This window comes from Prionailurus bengalensis, chromosome B1 (genome assembly GCF_016509475.1).
Source record: "Prionailurus bengalensis isolate Pbe53 chromosome B1, Fcat_Pben_1.1_paternal_pri, whole genome shotgun sequence".
Taxonomy (NCBI): domain Eukaryota; kingdom Metazoa; phylum Chordata; class Mammalia; order Carnivora; family Felidae; genus Prionailurus; species Prionailurus bengalensis.
This window is the reverse complement of record NC_057344.1, coordinates 173,708,811-173,736,256: the sequence shown is the minus strand read 5'-3', so window position 1 is coordinate 173,736,256 and position 27,446 is coordinate 173,708,811. Positions and strand designations below refer to the sequence as shown.

Below are 27,446 nucleotides of genomic sequence, written 5' to 3'. Positions count from 1 at the left end.
TAGTGAATTCCTACCCTCAGTTTTTCCTATTTTTAATATATTAGTGTGGTACATATGTTACTATTAATGAGCCAGTGTTGATACATTATTATTAATTGAAGTCCATACTTCATTCAGATTTTCTGAATTTCTACCTAATGTCCTTTTTTTATTGTGGGATCCTCTCCAGAATCCCAGGATCCCAGAATCCCATGGTATATTTAGTTAGCATGTCTCCTTAGGCTCCTCTGGGCTGTGACAGTTTCTCAGACTTTCCTTCTCTTTGATGACTTTGGCAGTTTGGGGAGTACTAGTACTGGTCAGGTGTTTTGTAGAATGTCTTACTCAATTGATATTTGTCTGATGTTTTTCTCATGATTAGAGTGGGGTTATGAGTTGTGGGGAGTAAGACCACAAAGTAAAGTATATTTTAGTCAACATCATATCAAGGATAAATACTATCAACCTCACTTACACTGTTGATATTGACCTTGATCACTTGGAAGTGGCTGCATTTTGAGCCCAAGCAATTAAGATGTAGATTTCATGCTCACATACCAGTAGGCAGTTGTCTGTGACTATTTCATCACTAAGTTCAGCTTGGATTAACATAATAGTTAATGATTCATTCTAAACCAATTTCACTTTCTCTCCTCAGCTAATTTTCTTAGCCTGGTTCTTGAAAATGCCAAGCCTGGCTGGCTAACAGGTATAGTTTCTTAACATGGCCACAACTCTTTATCCACAGTCTTCCATCTGACCCATCTTAATTGGCTGCTCATTCCTTTGTGTTTCAATTACAGATATCCTTGCTATTCTTTAACTCTTCTTGAAGCATTTAGGTCCTCCTCGAGGCTTTCCCAACAACGGGTTATCTCCACTTTTTTTTAAGCGCTAGCTACCTTCTTTTCTTAACCCTCTTTATGTTGTCTCCACATCTCCTTGTTTGAACCAGTCTATTATTTCTGGTATGGTCTGAAATTTAAATCCTCTACATTTCCACATGAAACGAATTCTGTTTCCGGGGATTGCAAAGAAGTTCAACTGTAATGTACTTGTATCTGGGAAGGTTGTATTGCATGTTCTGTCACACATATATCCCCAAATCATAGCATGGATTCCCTTGACCTAAAACTGAGGAACACGTGTGTGTGTGCACATGTAGGTGTGTATGTGTATGTGTTAAGTATTTAGTATACAGTGCAAGGAGTTCATGAACCTTCTAAAGCATCTCTGTATGCTGCATCACTGTGCCTTCTTAGTTTTAAGCAACTGAAATTGGCTGGTTTAACAGAATAGGAATTTGTTGGAATCATATGAGTTCGCAGAGCTGCTGAGAAAGCTGAAGAATCAGCCTAGGAAAAAGGATTGGTGCTACAATTGCACAACTGGCCTTTATAACTCCAAATTTTAAAGGCAGAGAAACTGCCTTTATGCCACTTATTGCTTGTTCTTTATTTTTATCCATTTGGAACTAGATAGCGAGGTTTTACAATTTTAATGTTAGGTATATTAGGCATGAAAACAATCACACCCTGCTACACACACACATATACACCCATATGCACATAGCCATATAATTTGGTCATTTAACTTTAGGGAGCATATTAGTAAGGGATAGGCTAAGATGATATAAACAAAGAGATTCAGAAGTACAGTGGCTCAAATAAAATAGAAGTTTATTTTTCTATTTCCTAACAGATAAGCAAGCAGCTCAGGGCTGATAAGTAGCTCTGCTTCACAAGTTTACACAGAGATCCAGATTTCCTTCCATATTGTTTCTCCATCCTGTAGGATGTTACCTTTTCTTCACATTCAAAGCTTACTCAACTCCTGCTCAAAGCTACTCAACTCTGCATTCTAGCCTGTGGGAAGGACCAACAAAAGAAAAGGGAAAATATTAAGCGAATAGCACAAGTTGCATGTATCAATTCTGCTCATACTCTTTTGTTGAAAACCTAGTCACGTGGCCACAGCCAGTTGCAAGGGAGGCTCAGAAATGTGATCTTTACCTGGGTAGCGATGTGTCCAGCAAAATTCACTGCTGTGGTAGAAGGAAAGAATGATTTGGGAGTTATAAACAACAGAGAGCAAGGGGTGAAGACAGCTGAATAGAGTTCTTTAGAGTTTTTTAATTAGTTTTTTCCATATTATGTAGTATTTTTACCACAGAGATATTGGAAAATAGAGATAAGTATAAACAGAAAAATAAGAATCACTATCCTGCCACCCCAGATATAACAGCCATTAAGAATTTGGAGAAGTGTTCTTCAAGTATATTTTCTATACATATTTAATAAATATATGTATTTTTCAAGTGAAAATCTGAATCTTACTGTAGATTCTATTTTGTAACCCAATTTTGCCCTGATGCAAATATTAAAATTGGGATTTTTTGTTGTTGTTGTTGTAGAAGACAGAAGCCCAGCTCAAACTGACTAAAGCAAAAAACGAGAAATTTTTGGTTCATATAAATAAATTAAAAATCCAAGGTTAAAGCTTAGTTTTATTTATGGCTGAATGCAGATACTCAAATAACACCACAAATCTTATTACTCTTCCTCTAGATTCTGTTTTCCTTTGTGACAGCATTTTCTCGGGCAGGTTCACAGTATGGTAGCAAAAAAGCCACTAGCAGCTGCATGTTTACTTTTTATCAGCTTAGCAACCTCAATGGAAAGAGAGTGACTCTTCAAAGAGTGCCAGCTAACATCTTGAAATTGACTCTTACTGGCCTTGTTTGGGTCATGGGTTCATTCAAACCAATCATAATTGCTAGGAGATGTGATACTCTTACCAGCCAGGTCCCAGTCCAACCCTGTTCAGGGGGAAGATCCATCTCTTCCCAAGCCATGTGGACTGAGATAGGGGAATGTGTGGTTTCCCAAAAGGTAGACATGGATCTGTTACCGTAAGAAGGGATCCTGGATAGGCAAAAACAACGTCCGCTAGAACAGTTTTCCATGTCGTTAACTGTTACATCTTTTTAAATGGCTGCATCATCCTCCCCTGCACAGATACACCTTTTGTTTAACCAATGTTATGTTTCTTTTTTAGAATTTGGGTTGTTTTCAGTATTTTCCTGTTAGAAACAGCCTGTGATAAACCTTCCCTGTAGCAAGATCTCTATTCATCTCTATACATACAAATGATTGTTTTCTTTGGATAAAGTCCCAAAGGTGTGCACGTTTTTAGGGTTTTTTATTTGTATTGTCAGAGTCATTTCAGGAACAATACTACTATTGTTTTTAATTTATTTCTGTTTTTGAGAGAGAGAGCACACGAGCAGGGGAGGGTCAGAGAGAGGGGGAAAGAATCTCAAGCAGGCGCTGCAGTCGGTGCAGAGCCCAACATGGGACTTGATCCCATGAATCCGGGATCATGACCTGAGCTGAAATCAAGAGTCAGACTCTAAACCGACTGAGCCACCCAGGCGTCCCAGGAACATTACTACTATTTTAATTCTCTGCAGCATTGTATAAGAGTACCCATTGGCCCTTTCCCTTCACACTGGTTATTATTTAAGACAATTTGATTCTTCTAAGACATTTAATTCTCTCCACCATAGATATTCTGGCCCTGGTACCAGGAAAAACTCCCTTAAATTCCAAAATCAAAAATATTTGTCTTGGGCGCCTGGGTAGCTCAGTTAGTTAAGTGTCCTACTCTTCAATTTCAGCTCAGGTCATGATCTCATGGTCGTGAGATCGAGACCCATGTCTGGCTCTGTGCTGGGCGTGGGACCTGCTTATGATTCTCTCTCTCCCTCTTCCTCTGCCCCTCCCCTGTGCCTTCATGCACACATGTTCTCTCTCTCTCAAATAAAAAGTATTTGTCTTGAGAAGGGAAGAGGTGAAGGTATTCTTTTGCCTTTCCTCTTGTCATTTCTTTTTATACACCTGCCTTGTCCTCCTCTTAAAGGACACAACCTCGAATCTTCTTACCTTCTTCTTCCTCACCCACTTAATTCCAAGACACATTTCAGATCTCACCTGCTACTTGTTGCCTTTCCAAACACTAGCTCATATTGATCTTTCCCTTCTCTATATTCCAATAGCACTTACACTCCAACTGGGGATATACAAAATGATCAGCTGGAGAAATGGCAAAAATAGATCTTCTATTTACATTTTATCTTATGCTTTTTTATTGAAGTGTAGTGACAAGCAATATTGTATTAGTTTCAGATCTACAACAGGGAGCATTTATATACATTATAAAGTGATCACCACAATAAATCTAGCTACCATCTGTCACCATACAGTTATTAGTACATTATTAACCACATTCCTTTATCTTACTCTTCAAAGCTCTATCTTTGCTATGTTTTAGAATATAAAAACTGTACAACGGTATCTGTATATCTTTTATAAATTAGTAAATATCCATATATTTGGGCACATGGTTAAAAGTATACTGAAAAGGACATGCATAAAAAAGATTTAGAGACTGCTAGCCTATACTAAGCAATTTACATTCTTATTTTACATTTGTGGTTTTGAATATTTGTAGAGGATGCCAAAAGATTCATGATCTAGTAATTTGCAATTTGCAAAAGCATGAATTCTGAATGCCAGAAGCTATGAGGCAGATAACTAGGAGTAAATCACAGAGAGAGCAAGCCAAGCAGACCAGTTTGAGTCTCATGTAGCTTTGTTTTCTATTCAAATCTACATACAGTGTAATTTTTATGAAGTGATTTTTTAAACTCGTTTTGAGGACTTACTCCATGAAGAAAGCCTAAAGCAAATTCTGATGATGAAAGTGAAGAAATCTAAGTAGTTTTTCAATAAAAGGCAATGTTGGTCTTGGTACGTATTTTGTACGTGTTGAGTGTCACATGTATGAAATCTGAGGAATTGCAAGGGTTAGGCAGTGTTGGCTATTTAATTTTCTTTCCAGTTCATGAAACTTTTCAAATTCCTTCACTAAAGATTCTATCTTTGTTTGCAGCCCCACAGTTTCTAACTTCTGGTGCAATATTGCCAATTAAGAGTTACTCTGGAAATAGTTGATGAGTTTATTCTGTTTAATACTTGCCTCCTTGCTATGTTTAGGCGTTTTCATGACTTATAAGTTCATTGTCTACTGCAGCGGGGCAGTAAGCTAAAAATTAAATGTTTCTTTGTAGCTTGGAAATATTCAGCAATGCATAGTTCTCCACAGTGAATATCCATTATGAAAGATTTTAATGATTTACCATTGTAGTAACATCATATAACTAAAACAAAGCAGAGATGTTAGATGTGTTTCCTCTGTTATGTGAAAGATTGTGTAGAATCTCAGAGAAATATATTTTTAATGCTCTGTAAGTGGCCTGTTCTTAAATGATTGTATTGTGGGTTTTGATGTCTACTGGGTTTACAAAAGACCATTTTAATTAGGAAGTATGAAATTTAGTTATAAAATTGATAATGCTGGGGATCATTTTTTAAAAAGACAACCAACAAACCAGCCAAACAACACTGTACAAAAACAAAAGACAGGCCTTTCCATTTGCCAGTGAAAACATAGGATCTACCAACAGTAGCTTAACTTGACTGTGTACTTTGTGCTAGAGCTATGCATTCATCATTTCATTTAATAATCCTCCCATGACAGATTCTCTAAAGAAAGTACTAGGTATTACTTATTCCTATTTCTCTATTGAAGAAGTTAATAGAACTTTCTGCATTGATGGAAATGTCCTATATCTGTACCATTCATTTTGGCAACCATTATCCCCCTGAGGTTATTGAGCATTTAAAATATGACTAGTCTATCTACTAGAACTGAATGTTTAATTAAATTTAATTGTAATTAAATTGTAGGGGCGCCTGGGTGGCTCAGTCAGTTAAGCATCTGACTTCAGCTTAGGTCATGATCTCACAGTTTGTGAGTTCAAGCCCTGCATTGGGCTCTGGTGCTGACAGCTCAGAGCCTGGAGCCTGCTTCAGATTCTGTGTCTCCTTCTCTCTCTGCCCCTCCCCCACTCACACTCTGTCTCTGTCTCTCTCTCTCTCTCTCAAAAATAAAGATTAAAAAAACATTTTTTAAAAAATTATAATAGCACTATGAGGCTAGTGGCTAATTTACTGGAAAGCACAACTCTAGAATTTTCCTAAAATGTTCACTACCCTATACCTCTCCAGTTCAACTCTCCAAACCAAAATACATAACAGGAAAAGAAATGATAAGGAAATACTAACATTATAAATTACATGGAGCCATAGTATTAAAAGCAGTCTGATTAGCCAGGGATAGAGATGTGATCTCTGTCCCATGAAAACCTAAAAGACTTTTCTCTTATACCTAGCAAAAGGGTAGTCATATAGAAGTAAACATTTGTCTAAAATTCTTAATTATATCATCTGTGAAATCACCCTCATTCATATTGTACCATCCTCCTCCTTTCATACCCTTAGAGTATATACAGGGAGCTTCATCCTTAAGGATGAAGGTAGGCAAGAATTTCCATTTCTTTGTGAGTGGTTTGGGCAACACTCAATGCTTCCTGATCCTGGCTCTGTAACCGGCTGCCTGTGTGTCTTTGGTTGATTACATTGGCCATTTTGGGCTGTGGATTTTATCTCAAAATAAGGGAATTGGATTAAATGCAACTAGATTTCTCCTAGATGTAAAAATTCTATATATAGTTTTTCTAATGGCCAAGGTCCTATAGTTGTATGGAGATGTGGTAATTTTTTTAAGTTTAATTCTTGCATTATCAAAAGTGTATATGTAAACCCCCTGATTTCTTAAAACAAGAAATGCTAGAAAGCTGTGCAGCTCTTTAAGTCTTTTGAGTAGCTGTTTCTTCCTCTTTCATGATCCTTTTGTGAATGGATGGCTTCACTTTTCCATGTATACAAATCAGAAGCCTGCACCTCTTTTGATCTTTCATTTGTAGCAGTGGATTGAAGTGATTTCTATGCCCAGAGATCTGTTATTAATTGTCATATTGAAATAATATGTTTATTTAATATGTGATGGCAGTGGAAGCCTTGAAAAGGAAATAACAAAGTTTGAAATGTTATTTTAGAAACAAAAGTAGTTGTTTGTTAATATGTATATGTATAAACGATTTTGATGTGTTACCTTTATGTTCATTTTAAAAATGACAAATATTCCATTAAGTTCAACTAGTTCATTTAAAATATTTTGGTCAAGGGCACCTGGGTGGCTCAGTCAGTTAAGTGTCCAACTTCAACTCAAGTCACGATCTCACGGTTTGTGAGTTTGAACCCCACGTGGGGCTCTGTGCTGACAGCTCAGAGCCTGGAGCCTGCTTCAGATTCTGTGTCTTCCTCTGTCTGTATCCCTTCCCCCATTCACACTCTGTCTCTTTCTCAAAAAAAAAAAAAAATTAAAAATAAAAATATTTTAGTCAAAAATTCAGTTTACACATGTTTAAAGTATCTATTGTGTAAAGTTGTAAGTTCATCACATGCTGATTTGTATAATGTATTTGTCTCTCCCTGAAGTGCACACCACTGCCCTTCAGCCTGTGATGTGTGTTCAGATCGCCTGTAGGGCTTTCAAAAAATGTGATGTTCAGGTCCTACCTCAGACCTAGTGAATCAGTCTTAGGGAATGAGGCTCTGAATACAGATGCTGAAAGGCTCCCCAAGCTATTCTTATTCATTCCAGAGGTTAAAGAACCAAACATCCTGAAAGTTCTTGACAAGGAAAGAGATGGCCTATTTATTAATTGGGCTTATACCAACGTCAAAACTAGCCTGTAATGATATTATAAAGCTCTATTGTTCTTTCAGAATTTAACATTGATTAGAATTTATGCTTGGATAATGGCAATTCATCACTCAAAAACATTCACCTAACTCATTGCCTCGCCATTACTGAGAATTTAATATAAGAAATGTGATCGGAAATGTAGGAACCCTAAGAAAGAAGCACTTCATTTATTTACTTGATCTTGTTCTTGAAATAATTTGTGGTTTATGAAAATTAAATGTTCTAATTTTCTTTCATTCTTAGATCAGTAAAACTCTTAAAATCACTTGTCAATGTTTTGACAATATAAAACTTCATTTTAGGGGCGCCTGGGTGGCGCAGTCGGTTAAGCGTCCGACTTCAGCCAGGTCACGATCTCACGGTCCGTGAGTTGGAGCCCCGCGTCGGGCTCTGGGCTGATGGCTCAGAGCCTGGAGCCTGTTTCCGATTCTGTGTCTCCCTCTCTCTCTGCCCCTCCCCCGTTCATGCTCTGTCTCTCTCTGTCCCAAAAATAAATAAACGTTGAAAAAAAAAAAAAACTTAATTTTATTGAAAAATATTTTAAATCTTCAAATCGTTATTCACCAGTTACCATCATTTGTTATTGATCATGTTTTCTCCTAGATTTTAAAATAATTTTTAATTCTCATTTATTTGTCTAAATACACATATATTTACATATTACTTTATTTTTATAATAATTATCTCAAATGTAAATTTGAGTATATTATATTGGATTTCCAAAGTCATTACACCAATATTCATAGTGTATGACACATGCATTCTAGATAATATATATTTTGCTTCTGTTATTATTATTGACAGTTTTCCTCCCAGAACATTTTTTAGGGCCCATATTTATATGCATTAAAAACGTGTTGGGCTGGGAGAATTTAGGAAAGATATGTATTAGTCAATATACTGCTACCATCTAAGACAGATAAATCTCAATACAATGTGAGAATTCTTGTGACTATAACCTATATGAATGATCTTACCTGAGTGATCTTCCATGTGTCTATACTACCTCTTCCTTGATCTAAGCCCTCAGTCCTCTCCATTCAACTCCTATAAGAGAAGGAAAGCACGAGAAAGGAACACCTGCTCTTAGCCACTTTAGCCTGGAGGTGACACAGTTCATTTCTATAATAAGACCACACCTATCTCTGACAGAGGCTGGGAGATGCAGTCTAGCTATATTCTCACAAGTAAAAGTAAAAGGGTTTTAAAGGTGAACACACAGTGGTCTCTGTGACAGGCCTGTTTCTGTCATGTATGAACTGCATGACTCCTGGTAAGGCACTTGCTCTCCTCGGCTTCAGTTCTCTTTACCTTAAACATAAAAGATACAATGACTTTTTCTTTGTTGGTAAGATTATTAGTGGTTTATATTAAGAATATTCTCTTAACGTACGATGAGAATTGAATCAACAAAGCATTTGTCAAAATCATAATTATCCCTAAAAGTAGATCTGACAAGAAATGAGAGCTAAGTTATGGCATAGTCAGTGGTTATGTAATTAATTGCATAGCCAATGGATGTTGATTATGTGATTCAAGTGATTGTGGGGGTGGTGGAGAGGGGTGGACCTAGAACTTAATTCTTGATGTTAACCTTTTTACTTTTTCACCATTTCCATCAGTAAATCATATGAAAACTCACACTTTTCAAATTATAATTCGGAAATCTCAAATAATTTTTAGATATCTGGGTTAGACCATCAAATTTCCTTTACCTATAATATAAGTTGTAGTTTACCTGGGCTTTTGAATAATGACTAGAGGGTCAAATGAATTATTTATAACATTATTTTTATGACAGTGTACAGTTGACCCTTGAACAATATGGGAATTAGGGACACCAACCACACACATTTGAAAATCCCCATATAACTTTTGATTCCCTGAAAACTTAACTATAGTCTGCTCTTGACTAGAAACCTTAAAAATAACAGTCAATTAACATATATTTTGTATATTATATATATTATATACTGTATTCTTATAGTAAAGTAAACTAGAGAGTAAAGAAAATGTTATTAATATCATAAGGAATAGGGGCACCTGGGTGGCTCAGTTGGTTGAGTGTAGACTTCAGCTCAGGTCATGATCTCACAGTTTTTCAGTTCAGGCCCCACACAGCAGAGCTATTACCTCTGTGCCCTCTCTCTGCCCCTCCCCTGCATGCGCTCTCTCTCAAAAAAAAAAAAAAAATATATATATATATATCATAAGGAGAAAATACATTTTTAGTACTGTACTATGTGTACTGAAAAAAATCCACGTGTAAGTGGACCCACACAATTCAAACCTGGATTAGTCACAGGTCAACTATGTTTTATATTCTAAACAGTTACCCTATGAAATGAACTGTGGAATATAACCCATTTTTAAGTAAAGGGTGGCTTGGATTTATATCTCTAAAATAGTTTCATTGCCTTCCTGCCTTCAAAGAATAATGTCTTACACCCTGAAATATAATGTTAGGAGATACAACTATCATTATGAATATAACTTGGCTCTTTTTCAACAGAGATATTATGTTGACCAGTAAAAAGATCTCAAAAACAGACACCACAAAGAGTATGTATAGTTACTAATAGGTGTCACATTCACTCACAATGTTTACAAGACACATGCATTTTTTGAGCCATCATTGAATTTAAAAGGCAAAAATGAATCATTACACGTTACTGTTGACTGATAGCATCAATTACTTCTATTACATTTAAAGGGTTTTAAAGGACATGATAGAAAATATATTTTCAATGTGATAGTAATATTTCAAAAGGTGTGTTCTCTTTCTTTTCAGGACTTCCAATAGTAGTCAGACATTATCATCCTGCCATACTATGGAGCCATGTTCATCAGATGAATTTTTCCAAGCCCTTAATCATGCGGAGCAAACATTTAAAAAGATGGAAAACTATTTGAGACATAAACAGTTATGTGATGTAATTCTAGTTGCTGGTGATCGCAGAATTCCAGCTCACAGGTAAATTGTTTTCTAAGTCTCTATATGTGAGAAGTATTTCCTTGCTAACTTAGTGATGTATGTTGAGATAATTTGTTCCAACTAACTATTAGGATAGGATGCTTTTGGGAAAGGGTATCTTTCATGGAATTTCTACAAAGAAAACAGTGCATGTGAAATTATTACACATTAAATGACCCCAGAAGGGTCACTTTCCCTCTGCAGAACGACAAAAACAAAGCACACTAGCCTCAGATTGGTCAGTATTGGTGGTTCAGTCGGTTAAGCGTCTAACTTCCACTCAGGTCATGAGCTCACAGGTCATGAGCTCAAGTTCATGAGTTCATGACTGCTGACAGCTCAGAGCCTGGAGCCTGCTTCAGATTCTGTGTCTCCCTCTCTCTCTGCCCCTTCCCCACTCACGCTCTGTCTCTCTTTCAAAAATAAAATAAGCATTAAAAAAAATTTTTTTTAAACAACAGTGAGATGCCCCTTAACACCTTGCACATGGCCCCCAAATTTAACATCTGACAATGTTGTGGGAAAATGTTCTCTTTCATACAGTGCTGGTGGGGGTCTAAATTGGGATAGCACCTTGGAGAGCAATCTGGTAAACCTGTGACTTAGCACTGCACACCTGGGGAGGGAGGAGAGTGGAAGTAGAGGGGAACACAGAGGGAGTTTCAACTATTATCTGTTAATATTTCTTCAAAAAAAAAATAAATAAATCTATATAAGTGTGCTGACATGGCAGTGTCTCCAAGACATCAAATAAAAAATGCACATTTCAAAATATATATGTATAACCTATTTTTCTTCATACATGACTATCAAAAATCTGATCAGATATAGATAATATATAATAATGTACTATTACAAAAATATTATAGTTTTATAGTATTACAACAAATACTATAATAACAAAATATGAACATCATAATATACAGTAATAAAAAATCACAAAAGTTAAAAATAACCTGCTAAAACCATTCTCAAATGTCTCCCATATATTTACTATTTCTACAATTAAATTTAAAAAAACACACACACAAAACCTTAGGTTATTTCCAAAAGTGATAAACAGAAAATAAACTCTACACTTTTTTTCTTTTTTTATATGGTCAATTTCATGCTGTGGGCTTTAGCTTTTCTTCTGGATGTTTTAAAGTGATATTTGAGTAATGAATGGGTAAATCATTTACCTCAGCAGAAAATTTTCAGTAATGGTAATTTATTATTCCAAGAAAGGAACTAGAGCATAAAGCAATTTGTCAAACTTAAAATGCATTTCCCAGTACCATGCACTTTCTATGGGTAATAAATTAAAAAAAAAAGAAGGAAAGAGAAAGAGAAGAAGCAGCATTTATTGATGAACATCAACTTTATAATGTGGTCACTGATTTTTTCTTCTTCTGATATGTTCTCAGATTGGTGCTCTCCTCTGTCTCTGATTATTTTGCTGCCATGTTTACTAATGATGTCAGGGAAGCAAGACAAGAGGAAATAAAAATGGAAGGTGTTGAACCTAATTCACTATGGTCCTTGATTCAGTATGCGTATACAGGTAATAAGTCTGAAAATGTAAATTTAAAACCTCTTAAGGTTATGTTATATTCTTAGATTTCAGATTTCTGCTTCTAGCAAAGCCTGCCACAGCTAACAGTTAATTCTGTTGTTGTCATCACCCCTAATGATACTTCGTAAGTTAAAATCTTTATATTAGAATCTTTAAAGTGGTTATCATAACTAAGCTTATGATTGGTATTTTTAAATGTTAATATAATAATTAGATGAATTATGTAATGTTTATAAATTATTTGCATTTAAAATTAGATATGCTACCTAAAGCATCATTTAAAAATTCTGAAAAAAAAAATTCTGAAAATAAACCATTAGTTTTTTATTTTAATAGTCAAAGAGCTAATGATTTTTTTTTTTTTTGTATTTAGTACTTTTCTTTTTGGACTATCTTAAACCATCTAGGTCTGGAATTCATGTAATGAACTCTTGTTTAGAATTATTACTATTAACATTGATTATTTTATAAATTAAGGTTAATATAGCTCTATAGTTAACGGAATTTCTTTTTATCATTAAGGCCGCCTTGAATTAAAAGAAGATAATATTGAGTGCCTGCTATCTACAGCTTGCCTTCTTCAGCTTTCACAGGTTGTAGAAGCTTGCTGTAAGTTTTTAATGAAACAGCTTCACCCATCCAACTGTCTTGGAATCCGTTCTTTTGCTGATGCCCAAGGTTGTACAGATTTGCATAAAGTGGCTCACAATTATACTATGGTATGTATTTTCTGAAAAGCAGAAAGGCATATATGCTCTTTACCCCATTCCTTATTGTTGTGGGCTTATCTACATGTTGCTGTTTCCCCATGGCTCTGCCATATGTTGTGAGGTCCAGGTTTACTGTCTAATGCAAAATATTTTCATTGAGTTATGAGGGGAATCACCAAGTAATATTTCTCCTGGATATATGAGTCAAGCCTGAAGTTATTGTAGTTGCTGAGAAGCAGAGCAGTGGCCTGGGACTGTTGTATTCAAGGTTTTCAGATCTGCCACTTTTTAAAGCAGGATTTCCCCTACATTTTCCTTTGTAGCACCTGGGTGTATTTCAGAATTGCCTACATATTCACTGATGGAAATTGGTGATGGTGACTGTGGGGTATTGGTACAGTACTAGTACAGATGATAGAATGAAAGGGAGGCTTTTTATTAAAGATAAATCTGGTTATATATAAGAAGGGTTTTTAGCTATGTAGAAAGATGTTCTTGTTAACTGTAGCAAATTATGTGCACAAAGTAAATTGCAGAGGAGGTTCTCATTCAGAAACCTGGAGGATAATGGGTACAGATTGCTCTAGGATACCAAGAAAAGAAGGGCATGTTGAAGGCATATTGTTAGGACCAGGTCCCACAGTCTTCATAGTAGGAAGGTTTGTGCAAAGGAGGATATTTGGATTTTTAAGGAATGACCATCTTGTCACACCAAGGCAGTTAGGTCTCCACAGCTGGGCCAAGATTGCTCGACCTGCTACAATCAGGACAGTACAGCTTCTGAGAGAAGAGAGAGTGTGAACATTCACACACATTTATACCAGTTATCAATACTACTATTTTATCAACATTCAGGAGATGTTTTTGTCTACCTTGTCTTCCATCCCCCATCCTTCCACTGAATTGGTTTGTCTGTGAAGGGATTGACAGGTACTTTAAGAATCTTTCACTACAGAAACAGAGATTTGGAAAGAATTGTGAGAACAGATGTTTGCAACAACTGGGAAGAATAATTCCACCAACTTCATAAGCTTGATGTGAGGATTAAATGAGTTAATAGCAGTTTAGTGCTTAAAATTGACACATAGTATACCCAGTCAATAAATGGTGTCATCATCGTTACCATCATTATAGAGATTTACTCTATTTGACACAGTAGGGATTGATGTGAGGGAATACAAGCACTCATACAGAAGTACAACCTTTATGATTCATTTTTCCCCTGTGGTGTCGTCACTTCTCGGAAATGTTGCTTGTTTATAATGGCTATAGTGCTTCGAGTAAAAAGCTAGAGATTGTATGACAGGGCAAAACCATACAGATCTAGTGTCTTCTAAATTAAATCCCAGGGGAGATTTTTTTCCCCCGTCTCAGTCTTTATCTTTCCCTGCAGATTTCTCATTTTGATCTTAAACCTCAGTTTCAAATAATTTGGGGAGTAAGATGAATATAAATAAAGTAAAGCTGGTTTTCTTTTCTTCATAATCCGTTCATAGTTTAAGTAATACCTCTTTCTTAGGAAGGAATGCACTGGGGTCACGCCTGTTGTTTACAGTAGAGGCACAGTGGCTGCTTAGACATAATGGCTTAGACTTTAATTAAATTGGCTTATTTTTTATTAAAGTAGAGTTGGCTTGCAGTGTTTCGTTTCAGGTATACAATGTAGGGATTCAACAATACTATACATTATGCCATGCTTACCGTGATAAGTGTAGTTACTTTCTATAGCCATACAGAGTTATTACAATATTATTGATTCAGGTCAATGTTTTTAAAAAAATTTTTTTTTTCAAAGTTTATTCATTTTTGGGACAGAGAGAGAGGCAGAACATGAACGGGGGAGGGGCAGAGAGAGAGGGAGACACAGAATCGGAAACAGGCTCCAGGCTCTGAGCCATCAGCCCAGAGCCCGATGCGGGGCTCGAACTCACAGACCGCGAGATCGTGACCTGGCTGAAGTCGGACGCTTAACCGACTGCGCCACCCAGGCGCCCCTCAGGTCAATGTTTTTAAAACTATTTTCATATCCAATTAGTTGGGTATTTTTTTTTCTCAAGACCTTTATTTGACATTATTCAGTTTGAACAGAGACGTGAAATTTAAGTCTCTAACAACAGTAAGTCATTTAGAGGAAGATTGTTTGACTTGAATTGTTGCTATGGGAACTCGATGAAAATGTATCACAAAATTCAATCTTCAATTTAAACAAATCCCTCAGTAATTTCATTTGCTTAAAACCTAATTCCAAAAGGAGGAAAGGCATAATGCTAGCAAGTGTTTGGTAGCATGATAGCTATTTATATTACAAAATAGATTTTAAGGTTTTATTTTAATTCCAGTGAGTTAACATACAGTGTTATATTAGCTTCAAGGTACACAATATAGTGATTCAACACTTCCATAAAACACCTGGTGCTCATCACAACAACACAAAAGAGAGTAAGCATACTACCACATAGTGAATTCAGTTGTTACAGTCAGTAAATGATGCATGTATTGGGGATGTTTACTCGTCCTCTGTGAGCACAGGTAGGAGAGGATGAAGAGTTCCTTCTTTTTATCCTGAAATCTGGAAACTGGTGCTCATTCTGGCTGCCACTGAATGTGACCTGGCACAAGTTATTTAACCTCCACCAAAAAGTCTAAGACTGGGTATATTATTACAAATATCTAATGACATTATGGATTTATGAAATAAATACAAGCATTTAATTTTAAATTTTGTTTCTTGATCTAGAAAACCTTGAAAAAAACATTGAATTCTGTTAAAACCCCTGCTTTAAAACCAAATAATACTTTTGAAAAGCACTTTGTGTTTAACCTTGAGTTCAGTAGTCTTTCTGTAAGTTGTTGAGAGACTTGATTTTCACTTAAAATGAATTAGAATGGAATGGACAGCATTCTGAAATAGGTATATCAAAAAATAAATAATAAAATGTATATTGTTATATAATAGTCCTTTTCTAATTGATGAATTAATCCCATTGCATTGGTAATGCCACTAATACCATTTGAAAGGAAACCAATAGTTAACAGCAGTATGGTGTGAATGATGATTATACTATACACTACCTTTGAGCAATTACAAATGTATATTACTAGAGAACTCACTAAATCCCTAAAAAGGAATAACATCAGAATCATAGAGATCCCAGAAGATGAAGAGAGAGAAAAGGGGTAGAAGGTTTATGTGAGCAAATGATAGCACAAAACTTTCCTAACCTGGGAAAAGACATAACACGGACATCAAAATCCAGGAAGCACAGAGAACTCCCATTAGATTCAACAAAAACCAACCATCAACAAAGCATTATCAGTCACATTCACAAAGTACACAGAAAATGAAAGAATCATGAAAGCAGCAAGGGAAAAAAGCCCTTAACCTGCAAAGGAAGACAGATCAGGTTTGAGCAGACCTATCCACAGAAACTTGGGCCAGAAAAGAGTGGCAGGATATACTCAATGTGCTGAATCAGAAAAATAGGCAACCAAGAATTCTTTATCCAGCAAGGCTGTCATTCAAAATAGAAGGAGAGAGAAAAAGTTTCCCACTGGAGAGTGTGATGCTAAGTGAAATAAGCCATACAGAGAAAGACAGATACCATATGTTTTCACTCTTATGTGGGATCCTGAGAAACTTAACAGAAACCCATGGGGGAGGGGAAGGAAAAAAAAAAAAAAAAAGAGGTTAGAGTGGCAGAGAGCCAAAGCATAAAATACTCTTAAAAACTGAGAACGAACTGAGGGTTAATGGAGGGTGGGAGGGAGAGGAGGGTAGGTGATGGGTATTGAAGAGGGCATCTTTTGGAATGAGCACTGGGTGTTGTATGGAAACCAATTTGATAATAAATTTCATATATTAAAAAAAATAATAAATAATAAAATTAAAAAAAAAAGTTTCCCAGACAAACAAAAACTAAAGGAGTTCATGACAACTAAACCAGCCCTGCAAGAAATTTTAAGGGGGACTCTCTGAGGGGAGAAAAGACAAGGAAAAAAAAAACCAAAAAAGACCAAAAGCAACAAAAACTAGAAAGGACCAGAGAACAACTCTACAGGCAACATAATGGTAATAAATTCTTATCTTTCAGTACTCACTCTAAATGTCAGTGGACTAAACGCTCCAATCAAAAGACATAGGATAACAGAATGGATAAGAAAACAAGATCCATCTATATGCTGTTTACAAGAGACCCATTTTAAACCTAAAGACACATTCAGATTGAAAATAAGGGGATGGAGAAACATCTGTCATGCTAATTAATGGTCACCAAAAGAAAGCCAGAGTAGCCATACTTATATCAGGCAATCTAGATTTTAAAATAAAGGCTCTAACAAGGGATGAAGAAGGGCATTATATCATAATTAAGAGGTATGTTGACCAAGAAGACCTAACAGTTGTAAACATCTGTGCCCCAAATGTGCAAGCATCCAAATAATTAAATCAATCACAAACCTAAAGAAGCTCATTGATAATAATACCATAGTAGTAGGGGACTTCAACACCCCACTTACAACAATGTAAAGATCATCTAAACAGAAAATCAACAAGGAAACAATGGCTTTGAATGACACACTAGACAAGATGGACTTATGAGATATACAGAACATTTCATCCTAAGGCAGCAGAATACACATTCTTCTCCAGTGCACATGGAACAGTCCTCAGAATAGATCATATACTGGGACACAAATCAGCCCTCAGCAAGTACAAAAAGATCGAGATCATACTGTGCATGTTTTCAGACCACAACACTATGAAACTCAAAATCAACCACAAGAAAAATTTGGAAAGATAACAAATACTTGGAGACTAAAGAACATCCTACCAAAGAATGAATGGGCTAACCAAGAAGTTAAAGAGGAAATTAAAAAGTACATGGAAGCCAATGAAAATGATAACACCACAGCCCAAAACCTCTGGGATGCAGCAAAAGTGGTCATAAGAGGGAAGCATATAGCAATCCAGGCCTTCCTAAAGAAGGAAGAAAGTCTCAGATACACAACCTAATCTTACACCAAAAAAAAAAAATAAAAAAAAAAAAAAAAAAAAAAAAAACTAAAGAGCTGGAAAAAGAAGAGCAAATAAAACCCCAAAACAGCAGAAGGTAGGAAATAATAAAGATTAGAGCAGAAATCAATGCTATAGAAACAAAAACAAACAAACAAACAAAAACAATAGAACAGATCAATGAAACCAGAAGCTGGTTCTTTGAAAGAATTAACAAAATTGATAAACACACTAGCCAGTTTGATCAAAAAGAAAAAGGAAAGGACCCAAATAAATAAAATCAAGAATGAAAGAGGAGAGATCACAACCAACACAGCAGAAATACAAACAATAATAAGAGAATATTATGAGCAATTATACACCAATAAAATGGGCAATCTGGAAGAAATGGACAAATTCCTAGAAACATATACACTACCAAAACTGAAACAGGAAGAAATAGAAAATTTGAACAGACCCATAACCAGTAAAGAAATTGAGTTAGAAATAAGAATCTCCCAAAAAACAAGACTCCAGGGCCAGGTTGCTTTCCAGGGGAAACCTACCAAAACATTTAAAGAAAGAGTTAACACCTATTTTTTGAAGCTATTTCAAAAAATAGAAATGGAAGGAAAACTTCCAAACTCATTTCTATGAAGCCAGCATTACCTTGATTCCAAAACCAGACAAAGACCCCACTAAAAAGGAGAACTATAGACCAATTTCCCTGATGAACATGGATGCAAAAAATCCTCAACAAGATACTAGCCAACTGGATCCAACAATACATTAAAAAAATTATTCACCACGACCAAGTGGGATTTATACCTGCGATATAGGGCTGGTTCAATACCTGCAAAACAATCAATGCAATACATCACATTAATAAAAGAAAGGACAAGAACCAAATGATCCTCTCAATAGATGCAGAGAAAGCATTTGACAAAATACAGCATCCTTTCTTGATAAAAACCCTCAAGAAAGTAGGGATAGAAGGATCATACCTCAAGATCATAAAAGCCATATATGAAAGACCCACCACTAATATCATCCTCAATGGGGAAAAACTGAGAGCTTTTCCCCTAAGGTCGGGAACAAAACAGGCATGTCCACTCTTGCCACTGTTACTCAGCATAGTATTGGAAGCCTTAGCCTGAGCAATCAGACAACACAAAGAAATAAAAGGCATCCAACTTGGGCAGGAGGAGGTCAACTTTCACTCTTTGCAGATGGCATGATACTCTATATGGAAAACCCAAAAGATTCCACCAAAAAACTGCCAGAACTGATCCATGAATTTAGCAATGTCGCAGGATATAAAGTCAATGTACAGAAATAGGTTGTATTCCTGTACACCAATAATGAAGCAACAGAAAGAGAAATCACAGAAGTGATCCCATTTACAATTGCACCAAAAACCATAAAATACCTAGGAATAAATCTAACCAAAAAGGTGAAAAATCTATACACTGAAAACTATAGAAAGCTTATGAAAGAAATTGAAGAAGACAGAAAAAAAATGGGAAAAGATTCATGCTCCTGGATAGGAGGAACAGATACTGTTAAAAATGTAAATACTACCCAAAGCAATCTACATAGTCAATGCAATCCCTATCAAAATAACAACAGCATTCTTCACAGAGCTAGAACAAACAATCCTAAAATTTGTATGGAACCAGAAAAGACCTGGAATAACCAAAAGCAATCTTGAAAAAGAAAACCAAAGCTGGAGGCATCACAATCCTGGACTTCAAGATGTTTTACAAAGCTGTAATCATCAAGACAGTATAGTACTGGCAGAAGAACAGACACTCAGATCAATGGAACAGAATAGAGAACCCAGAAACGGACCCACAAACATATGGCCAACTGATCTTTGACAAAGCAGGAAAGAATATCCAATGGAATAAAGACAGTCTCTTCAGCAAGTGGTGCTGGGAAAACTGGACAGGACCACTTTCTTACACCACACACAAAAATAAACTCAAAGTGGATAAAAGACCTAAACGTAAGACAGCAAGCCATCAAATCCTTGAGGAGAAAGCAGGCAAAAACCTCTTTGACCTTGGCCACATCAACTTCTTACTCAACGTGTCTCCTGAGGCAAGGGAAACCAAAACAAAAATGAACTATTGGGATCTCATCAAAATAAAAAGCTTCTGCACAGTGAAGGAAACAGTCAGCAAAACTAAAAGACAGCCAATAGAATGGGAGAAGATATTTGCAAATGACAATCAGATAAAGGGTTAGTATCCAAAATCTATAAAGAACTGATCAAACTCAACACCCAAAAAACAAATAATGCAGTGAAGAAATGGGCCAAAGACATGAATAGACACTTCTCCAAAGAAGACATCCAAATGGCTGACAGACGCATTAAAAAAATGCTCCACATCACTCATCATCAGGGAAATACAAATCAAAACCACAATGAGATACCACCTTACACCTGTCAGAATGGCTCACATTGACAACTCAGGCAACAACAGATGTTGGTGAGGATGCAGAGACAGAGGATCTCTTTTGCACTGGTGGTGGGAATGCAAACTGGTGCAGCCACTCTGGAAAACAGCATGGAGGTTCCTCAAAAAATTAAAAATAGAACTGCCCTACGACCCAGCAATTGCCCTACTAGGTACTTATCCAAGGGAATTGGGTGTGCTGTTTCGAATGGGCGCATGCACCCCAATGTTTATAGCAGTGTTATCAACAATAGCCAAAGTATGGAAAGAGCAAATGTCCATCGATGGATGAATGGATAAAGAAGATGTATATGTATGTGTGTGTGTATGTGTGTGTGTATGTGTGTGTGAGTGTGTGTATATGTATATGCATTATATGCTAACTAACTTGGATGTAAATTTAAAAATTAATTAATCACATATCTGCTATAACTAAATGACTAAACAATTAAAGTTGAAAAAAAGAAATTTTGATTTCTTGAGAATCTTTCCTAATACTATGTAATAAATATGTTTCCATGTATCTGTATGATATTTGTTTTTGAAATTTTTAATACCTGCTTAATAGTTCATTGAGTTACAAACCCCTATAGCCGGACCTTTAGGCTAATTCCTATTTTGTACTATTATAAATAATAATTCAGAGAAGCATCATTAGAGAAGCATCAGCTTTTTTTTTCCCTTGTGAATTATTTATAAAGTATTAAACTGCTAGTGGGGTAACTAGGTTGAGAGCTTAAGCATTTTTATAGCTCTTGCTATGTGTTACCAAATCATTTTATAATGTCAGTATATAATTGGGTTCAACAGTTTGCTTGAAGCCAACATCAAGGTTTTATTAAAATACATTTCTGAAAATGATAATCAGTCATTTAAAATAGATACATTTGGGCATCTTTAACAAATCATGATGAATTGAGGCAATTGAATTTAGTTAATTATTCATGTATGGTTTCCTATTTAAGAATTTCTAAGAAAGGAATGTCAACCCAAGATATATTTTAGATTAGTACCTAATTTGGGTTACTGCAAGCTATGTGGAACATATAATTCTCATTTTAATATAGAAGATAGTCACCAGTCCTTATCTCTAGCTCTAATTTAAACAGCCCTAGCTATTTCACTAGAACTGTGTATGCTGAGACAGCCCTGGCAAACTAGGAAATGTACGAAAAACATTAAGGGACAATATACGTAGCTTTTGCATTTATTTTATAGTTATGTAAACAGTCCATGCATTAAGACTTGTAACCTTGCACACCAGAAAGTAAATTTCCCGTCTCTTCAGACTGTTTAGCATAATAACCTAGCAAAAGTCATTATCTTGCAGCTAAAGTCATTTCTATCTCCCATTTCAAATTATAAGGAGCCTGATTCTAATATGTGACTGAAAATGAATGATCTTTGGTGCAAGGGCTTAGGGTCCCAGTGCATTCTATGTCAACACTCTTGCTTTGGCTCTTTTTCTTTGAGACCAAAAGAACTTCATACATAAATCAGATTAGAAGTTTTTAAAACAGATCTAAAATCCTGGGTGGTCTTATAAATTACATTAAAACACTAGTATAGGCTAATCAGGTTCTCATATAGCCCTAAGGACATACAGTCTTCACTGGGCAGAGTCTGAGAAGACTTCTGTGGTCTTGGGAATGGTCTTGAGCGATCTAGCCAGCCAGACAGCCCTTTCTGGGTAAGAGAAATAACTTCATCGCTCACCCAAGTGTTTAGCTGTACTGTTAACCAAATTCTTCGGCAACCACAAATGTAAACCAAATTTGATGTTAAGAGTATCCTACATCTCAGAGTCTAATTCATTTTTTCTACCTTCTACCTCTTGAAAGACTTGCCAGAACTATGCCCTAACTTGACCAAAGCAATACGTACCAATCCCAGGTCCATTTTGAAAATGTACCAAATGGTAGAATTTAATTCTACTGATATAGAGACTTAAAATGTAACAACATAATTGCAGTTTAAATGTTATTTTCTACTGTGTTTCTTTCCTAGTGATACTATTGTAAGGAAGGTACAAACTGTACAAACTGTATTTTGGCATCTAATTCAGAATTTTTTATTTTATCTTAAATAAACCGATGGACAGGAGGAGCAGTGTTGTTTATGTGCTATTTATTCCCTCTAGGAACATTTCATGGAAGTAATTCGAAACCAGGAATTTGTACTATTACCAGCCAGCGAAATTGCGAAGCTCTTGGCCAGTGATGACATGAACATTCCTAATGAAGAGACGATACTGAATGCACTTCTAACTTGGGTCCGTCATGATTTGGAACAGAGACGGAAAGATCTCAGTAAACTTTTGGCTTATATTAGGCTACCTCTTCTTGCACCACAGGTAAACTATTTTTGATTATTTAATCAGCATCATAATTTCAACAACATTTGAGTATTTACTTCATGCTAATTATGTTAATATGTACATGTCTGTAAGTTTTTCCTTTGATTATTCTATCTGATAAGGTCGTTTTACATATACTCCTATGAAATGCATAGTTGAAACGATACTTAGGTAAAAAAATTTCTGCTTATGTTTTCTTTTTTTAAGCTTATTTATTTTGAGAGAGAATACATGTGCATGCACACACATGGGAGGTGGGAAGAGAGAGAATCCTAAGCAGGCTCTGGGCTGTGAGCACAAAGCCCAGCCTGGGGCTCAATCTCATGAACTGTGAGACCATAACCTGAGCTAAAATCAAGAGTTGGATGCTTAACCAACTGAGCCACCCAGGTGCCCCTCCGCATATATATATTCAACCCAGAAGGTCTGGCTACCTAAATTGCATGAATTAAATAACATTTTCACTTAGGGGTTAGTAATTTTATTTGACTCAACTAGAAACCTATCCTAGCAATTGAGAATTAGTAAAGCTGCTAATGCAAGTAGCAATGGACACTAGGAACCAGAAAAATTCGATTAATTCATTTGCTACATGTTTCCTAAGTATCCACTAAATGCTGGATTCTGGTGATATATAAACTGAGACATGGTAAAGAGTTCCAGCTCTGACATTTTAAAATTCTGTATCTGGGCATCTTCACACACCTCAGTCTCTTAGTCTATCAGATGGAGATAACATTCTCTTTGACTGCCTCACAGGATTACTATAAAGATGAGAAAAGGGCTCTGTGAAACCAAATGTGCTATAAATAATCATGGTAGGATTATCAGCATCATTTTAGAATTGAGAGACATCTAGTTAGTGTATTCAAGGTGATCAGTCATAACATATTTACATGCATAGTTCCCCCTTTGTACAGTTCTGACTGGAATGTGCAGCAGTCTCCCCTTATCAGCAGTTTGGTTTTGTGGTGTCAGTTACCCACAGTCAGCCATGGTCAGAAAGCAAATGATCCTCCTTCTGACGTCTTGTCAGATCATTAGTTAGCCTAACACTACATCGCGGTGCCTATGTTATCCACCTTACTTCAGGTCATCACGCAGGCATTTTATCATCTTCTGTCATCACAAGAGAAAGAAGGGCACGTACAGTACAATAAGATATTTAGAGACAAAGGCTGAATTCACGTAACTTGTATTACAGTATTATAATTGTTCTATTTTATTATTTGGTATTGTTGTTAATCTCTTACTGTGCCTCGTTTTTAAATTAAACTTTTTCATAGGTATGTATGTATAGGGACAAAACATAGTGTACACAGGGTTCGGTACTATTTGCAGCTTCAGGCATCCACTGAGGGTCTTGGAACATATCCCCCATGGTTAGGAGGGGGGACTTCTATACAGTAATTTCTACTGCCTATTTTGCTGCTTATCTTGAAGGCTTGAATAGAGAAAGAGGCCTTGAAAGTGAAGAAAGAATGAGCTGTTACTACTCGAGATCAGATTTTTGTTGTTTCAAGTGCCATCAGTTTTATCTTACCTGCATTTATCTTGGGCATTATGTAGTATTTCCAGCCATTGTTAGCAAAAGTTACTGTTTGCTGTCTACCTTATAGAGACAAAAATTAGCGCTGATACTTTATAAGAAAGATCTTCTCTTTGGAAGGAAGAATTTTCTACGAATTCATAGGAATGAAACTGAATGAATTTATGACAATTCAGGAAAAATAACATTGTAAAACATGTCCTTTGAAATCAGGTTTTAAAAAGAGAGTTATAGGGGCGCCTGGGTGGCGCAGTCGGTTAAGCGTCCGACTTCAGCCAGGCCACGATCTCGCAGTCCGGGAGTTCGAGCCCCACGTCAGGCTCTGGGCTGATGGCTCCGAGCCTGGAGCCTGTTTCCGATTCTGTGTCTCCCTCTCTCTCTGCCCCTCCCCGGTTCATACTCTGTCTCTCTCTGTCCCAAAAATAAATAAACGTTGAAAAAAAAATTTTTTTTTTAAAAAAAGAGAGTTATATTTTACTGATACTTTGCAGAATTTTTTTTCTTATCCTTTTCTAGATTACAGAAAATAAAATGTGAAAAATCCTAGTAGACTTTGAAAAAAATCTGTGCAATTAAGTAACCTGATAATTGACTTCAGTGCTGCAGTTTCAAATATTTATGATACTGTATTTGCATGACTCTTTAAAATTTCTGTTATCCACGGTACTGCTGATAATCATAGGCATAAGATCTTAGAGTTAAAAGGCAGCCATTTAGTCTAACACCTGTTGTACAAATGAAGTAACAGACTAAAAAAGTAAAACCATATGCTCAAAATCATAAAGTGATTGCATAAATTCCTGTCCTTCTCCATTGTAGTTCTGTTTGCCTTTGCTACTTGACTAACATAGAGCTAATAAAAGATGGAGGTAGAACTGGAACCCAAGTTAAGTTCTGTGCCATTCTCACAGAACCATTATGCCTCTTGAATGTACTATATGTAAAATTGCTGGGTGAGAAGAAGCATATCAAGTTGAGGAAGAAATAGATTAAAACATAAATTTGTAATTACAATATAATGAGAGGTAGGCTGTGATAGATACATGAACATGGCATTATGGAAATAATCCGAGTAGCTACCCAGAAGAGGGGGCAGGATAGCCCAGGAGAGATAGGAGATTATACCTAGTTATGGAGTCATGAGCAATGCATCATGCCCTGGAATTTGAAGAGTGCTTGCATGGCTTGAGAGCAGAAATAAAAGGTGTGGAGAAACAGAGAATCTCTAGTTATGCCAAAGAGTTTGTGTTTTATCCCAGAAGCATTGAGGAAGCACTAAAGTTTAAACAGAGAATGGCATAATTAACATTTTATTTAGGAAGATCCTCTAACAGTGTTGCAGAGATTGGATTGGAATGGTCAAAGTAGAAATCCATTACGAAGACTATTAGATTCAGGCAAGTGAATTAAGCCCTCTCTGGCAGTGGAGGTAGAGAAATTACCAGGCTCAAGAGCTATTTAGGAATTAGAATTGATACAAGTTAATGATCAGTTGAAAGGGGAGGGTACAAATAAAAGAGGGCTCCAAAATGATTCTGATTTGTCCAAGTAGGTTAAGGAAGGTGCTGTCAATTAAGACAAGGAATTGAGGATGAAGAGCTGATTTTGAAGGTGAGAAGAAAGTGGAAGAATCATGTTCCCAGAGCTTCTTGTACCTTTAATCCTCTTGGAGTCTAGGAAGGAGTTTTGAAAATTTATTATTAGGTTGTTGAAGCCAAAAGGAAGAGAATGACATGACCAAAGAGAACACAAGGGCACTAGGAGTGGAACCCTAGGAAATAGTAGGATTTAGTGGTAGTTCCTAAACCTGCCTAAATAACTGGAGTGCTGTTAAAAACAGATTCAAGTCTGGGGCGCCTGGGTGGCTCAGTCGGTTGAGTGTCTGACTTTGGCTCAGGTCATGAGCTCATGGTTTGTGAGTTCGAGCCCCACGTCGGGCTCTGTGCTGACAGCTCAGAGCCTGGAGCCTGCTTCAGATTCTGTGTCTCCCTCTCTCTCTCTCTCTCAAAAATAAATAAAGATTAAAAAGAGATTCCAGTCTAAGAAGGAGGAAATTTTAACATTATCAGATATTATGATCTTGTTCAAAGAGACAAGATAATGACAGAAAATCCATTGGATTAGCCCATTTGTTTCAAATTGTGGTCTCCAAGTATAGGATCAGCACCACCTGGGAAGTTGTTTAAAATACAAATTATGGGGAGGGACCAAGATGGCAGAGCAGCATGGAAGTTTCTTGTGTCTCTTGTCCCTGAAATGCAGCTAGAACAACACCAAACCATCTTGCACACCTAAAATATTGATCTGAGGGTTAACTCAGCAATCTGTGTAACTTGAACCAAGAACTCAGCAGGAATTCACCCCAAAAGAAAGAACATGAAGAAACGACAGCCAGGGACTTAATCAACCCAGATACAAGCAAGATGTCTGAACCAGAATTTAGAATATGATAATAAGATTACTAACTGGGGTTGAAAAAAAGCATAGAATCCCTTTCTGTGGAGATAAAAGTAGTAAAATGTAGTCAGGACGAAATTAAAAATGGTATAACTGAGATGCAGTCTTGAATGGATGCCACAGCGGTAAGGATGGATGAAGCAAGGCAGCAACTCAGCGATATAGAGGACAAACTTATGGAGAAGAATGAAGCATAAAAAAAGAGGGAAACCAAGGCAAAAGAATATAAGAATATATTCTTATATATAAGATATATATAATATAAAATATAAGAATTAGAGAACTCGGTGACTCATTAAAAAGAAATAACATCTGGATTATAGGGGTCCCAGAGGGTGAAGAGAGAGAAAAAGGGGTAGAAGGTTTATGTGAGCAAATGATAGCACAAAACTTTCCTAACCTGGGAAAAGATACAGTCATCAAAATCCAGGAAGCACAGAGAACTCCCATTAGAGTCAACAAAAACCATCAACAAGGCATATCAGTCAAATTCACAGAATACACAGACAAGGAAAGAATCATGAAAGCAGCAAGGGAAAAAAAGTCCTAATCTACAAGGGAAGACAGATCAGGTTCGCAGCTGACCTATCCACAGAAACTTGGCAGGCCAGAAAAGAGTGGCAGGATATATTCAATATGCTGAATCGGAAAAATATGCAGTGAAGAATTCTTTATCCAGC

At 36.3% G+C, this 27,446-nt stretch overlaps 1 protein-coding gene across 10 annotated transcripts in view; it reads left to right on the top strand.

Annotated features, from left to right (window-relative positions):
- The window catches only part of KLHL5 (kelch like family member 5), a 97,908-nt gene that overhangs the window by 26,910 nt on the left and 43,552 nt on the right, over positions 1 to 27,446 (top strand). For all 10 annotated transcript variants that reach the window (XM_043553327.1, XM_043553330.1, XM_043553322.1 and 7 more), the window contains 4 exons: positions 10,505 to 10,687; positions 12,094 to 12,230; positions 12,765 to 12,961; positions 22,545 to 22,757. In XM_043553327.1, the coding sequence (XP_043409262.1) occupies positions 10,545 to 10,687; positions 12,094 to 12,230; positions 12,765 to 12,961; positions 22,545 to 22,757 (690 nt within the window). In that variant the 5' untranslated portion in view covers positions 10,505 to 10,544. The remainder of the gene's footprint in view (positions 1 to 10,504; positions 10,688 to 12,093; positions 12,231 to 12,764; positions 12,962 to 22,544; positions 22,758 to 27,446) is intronic.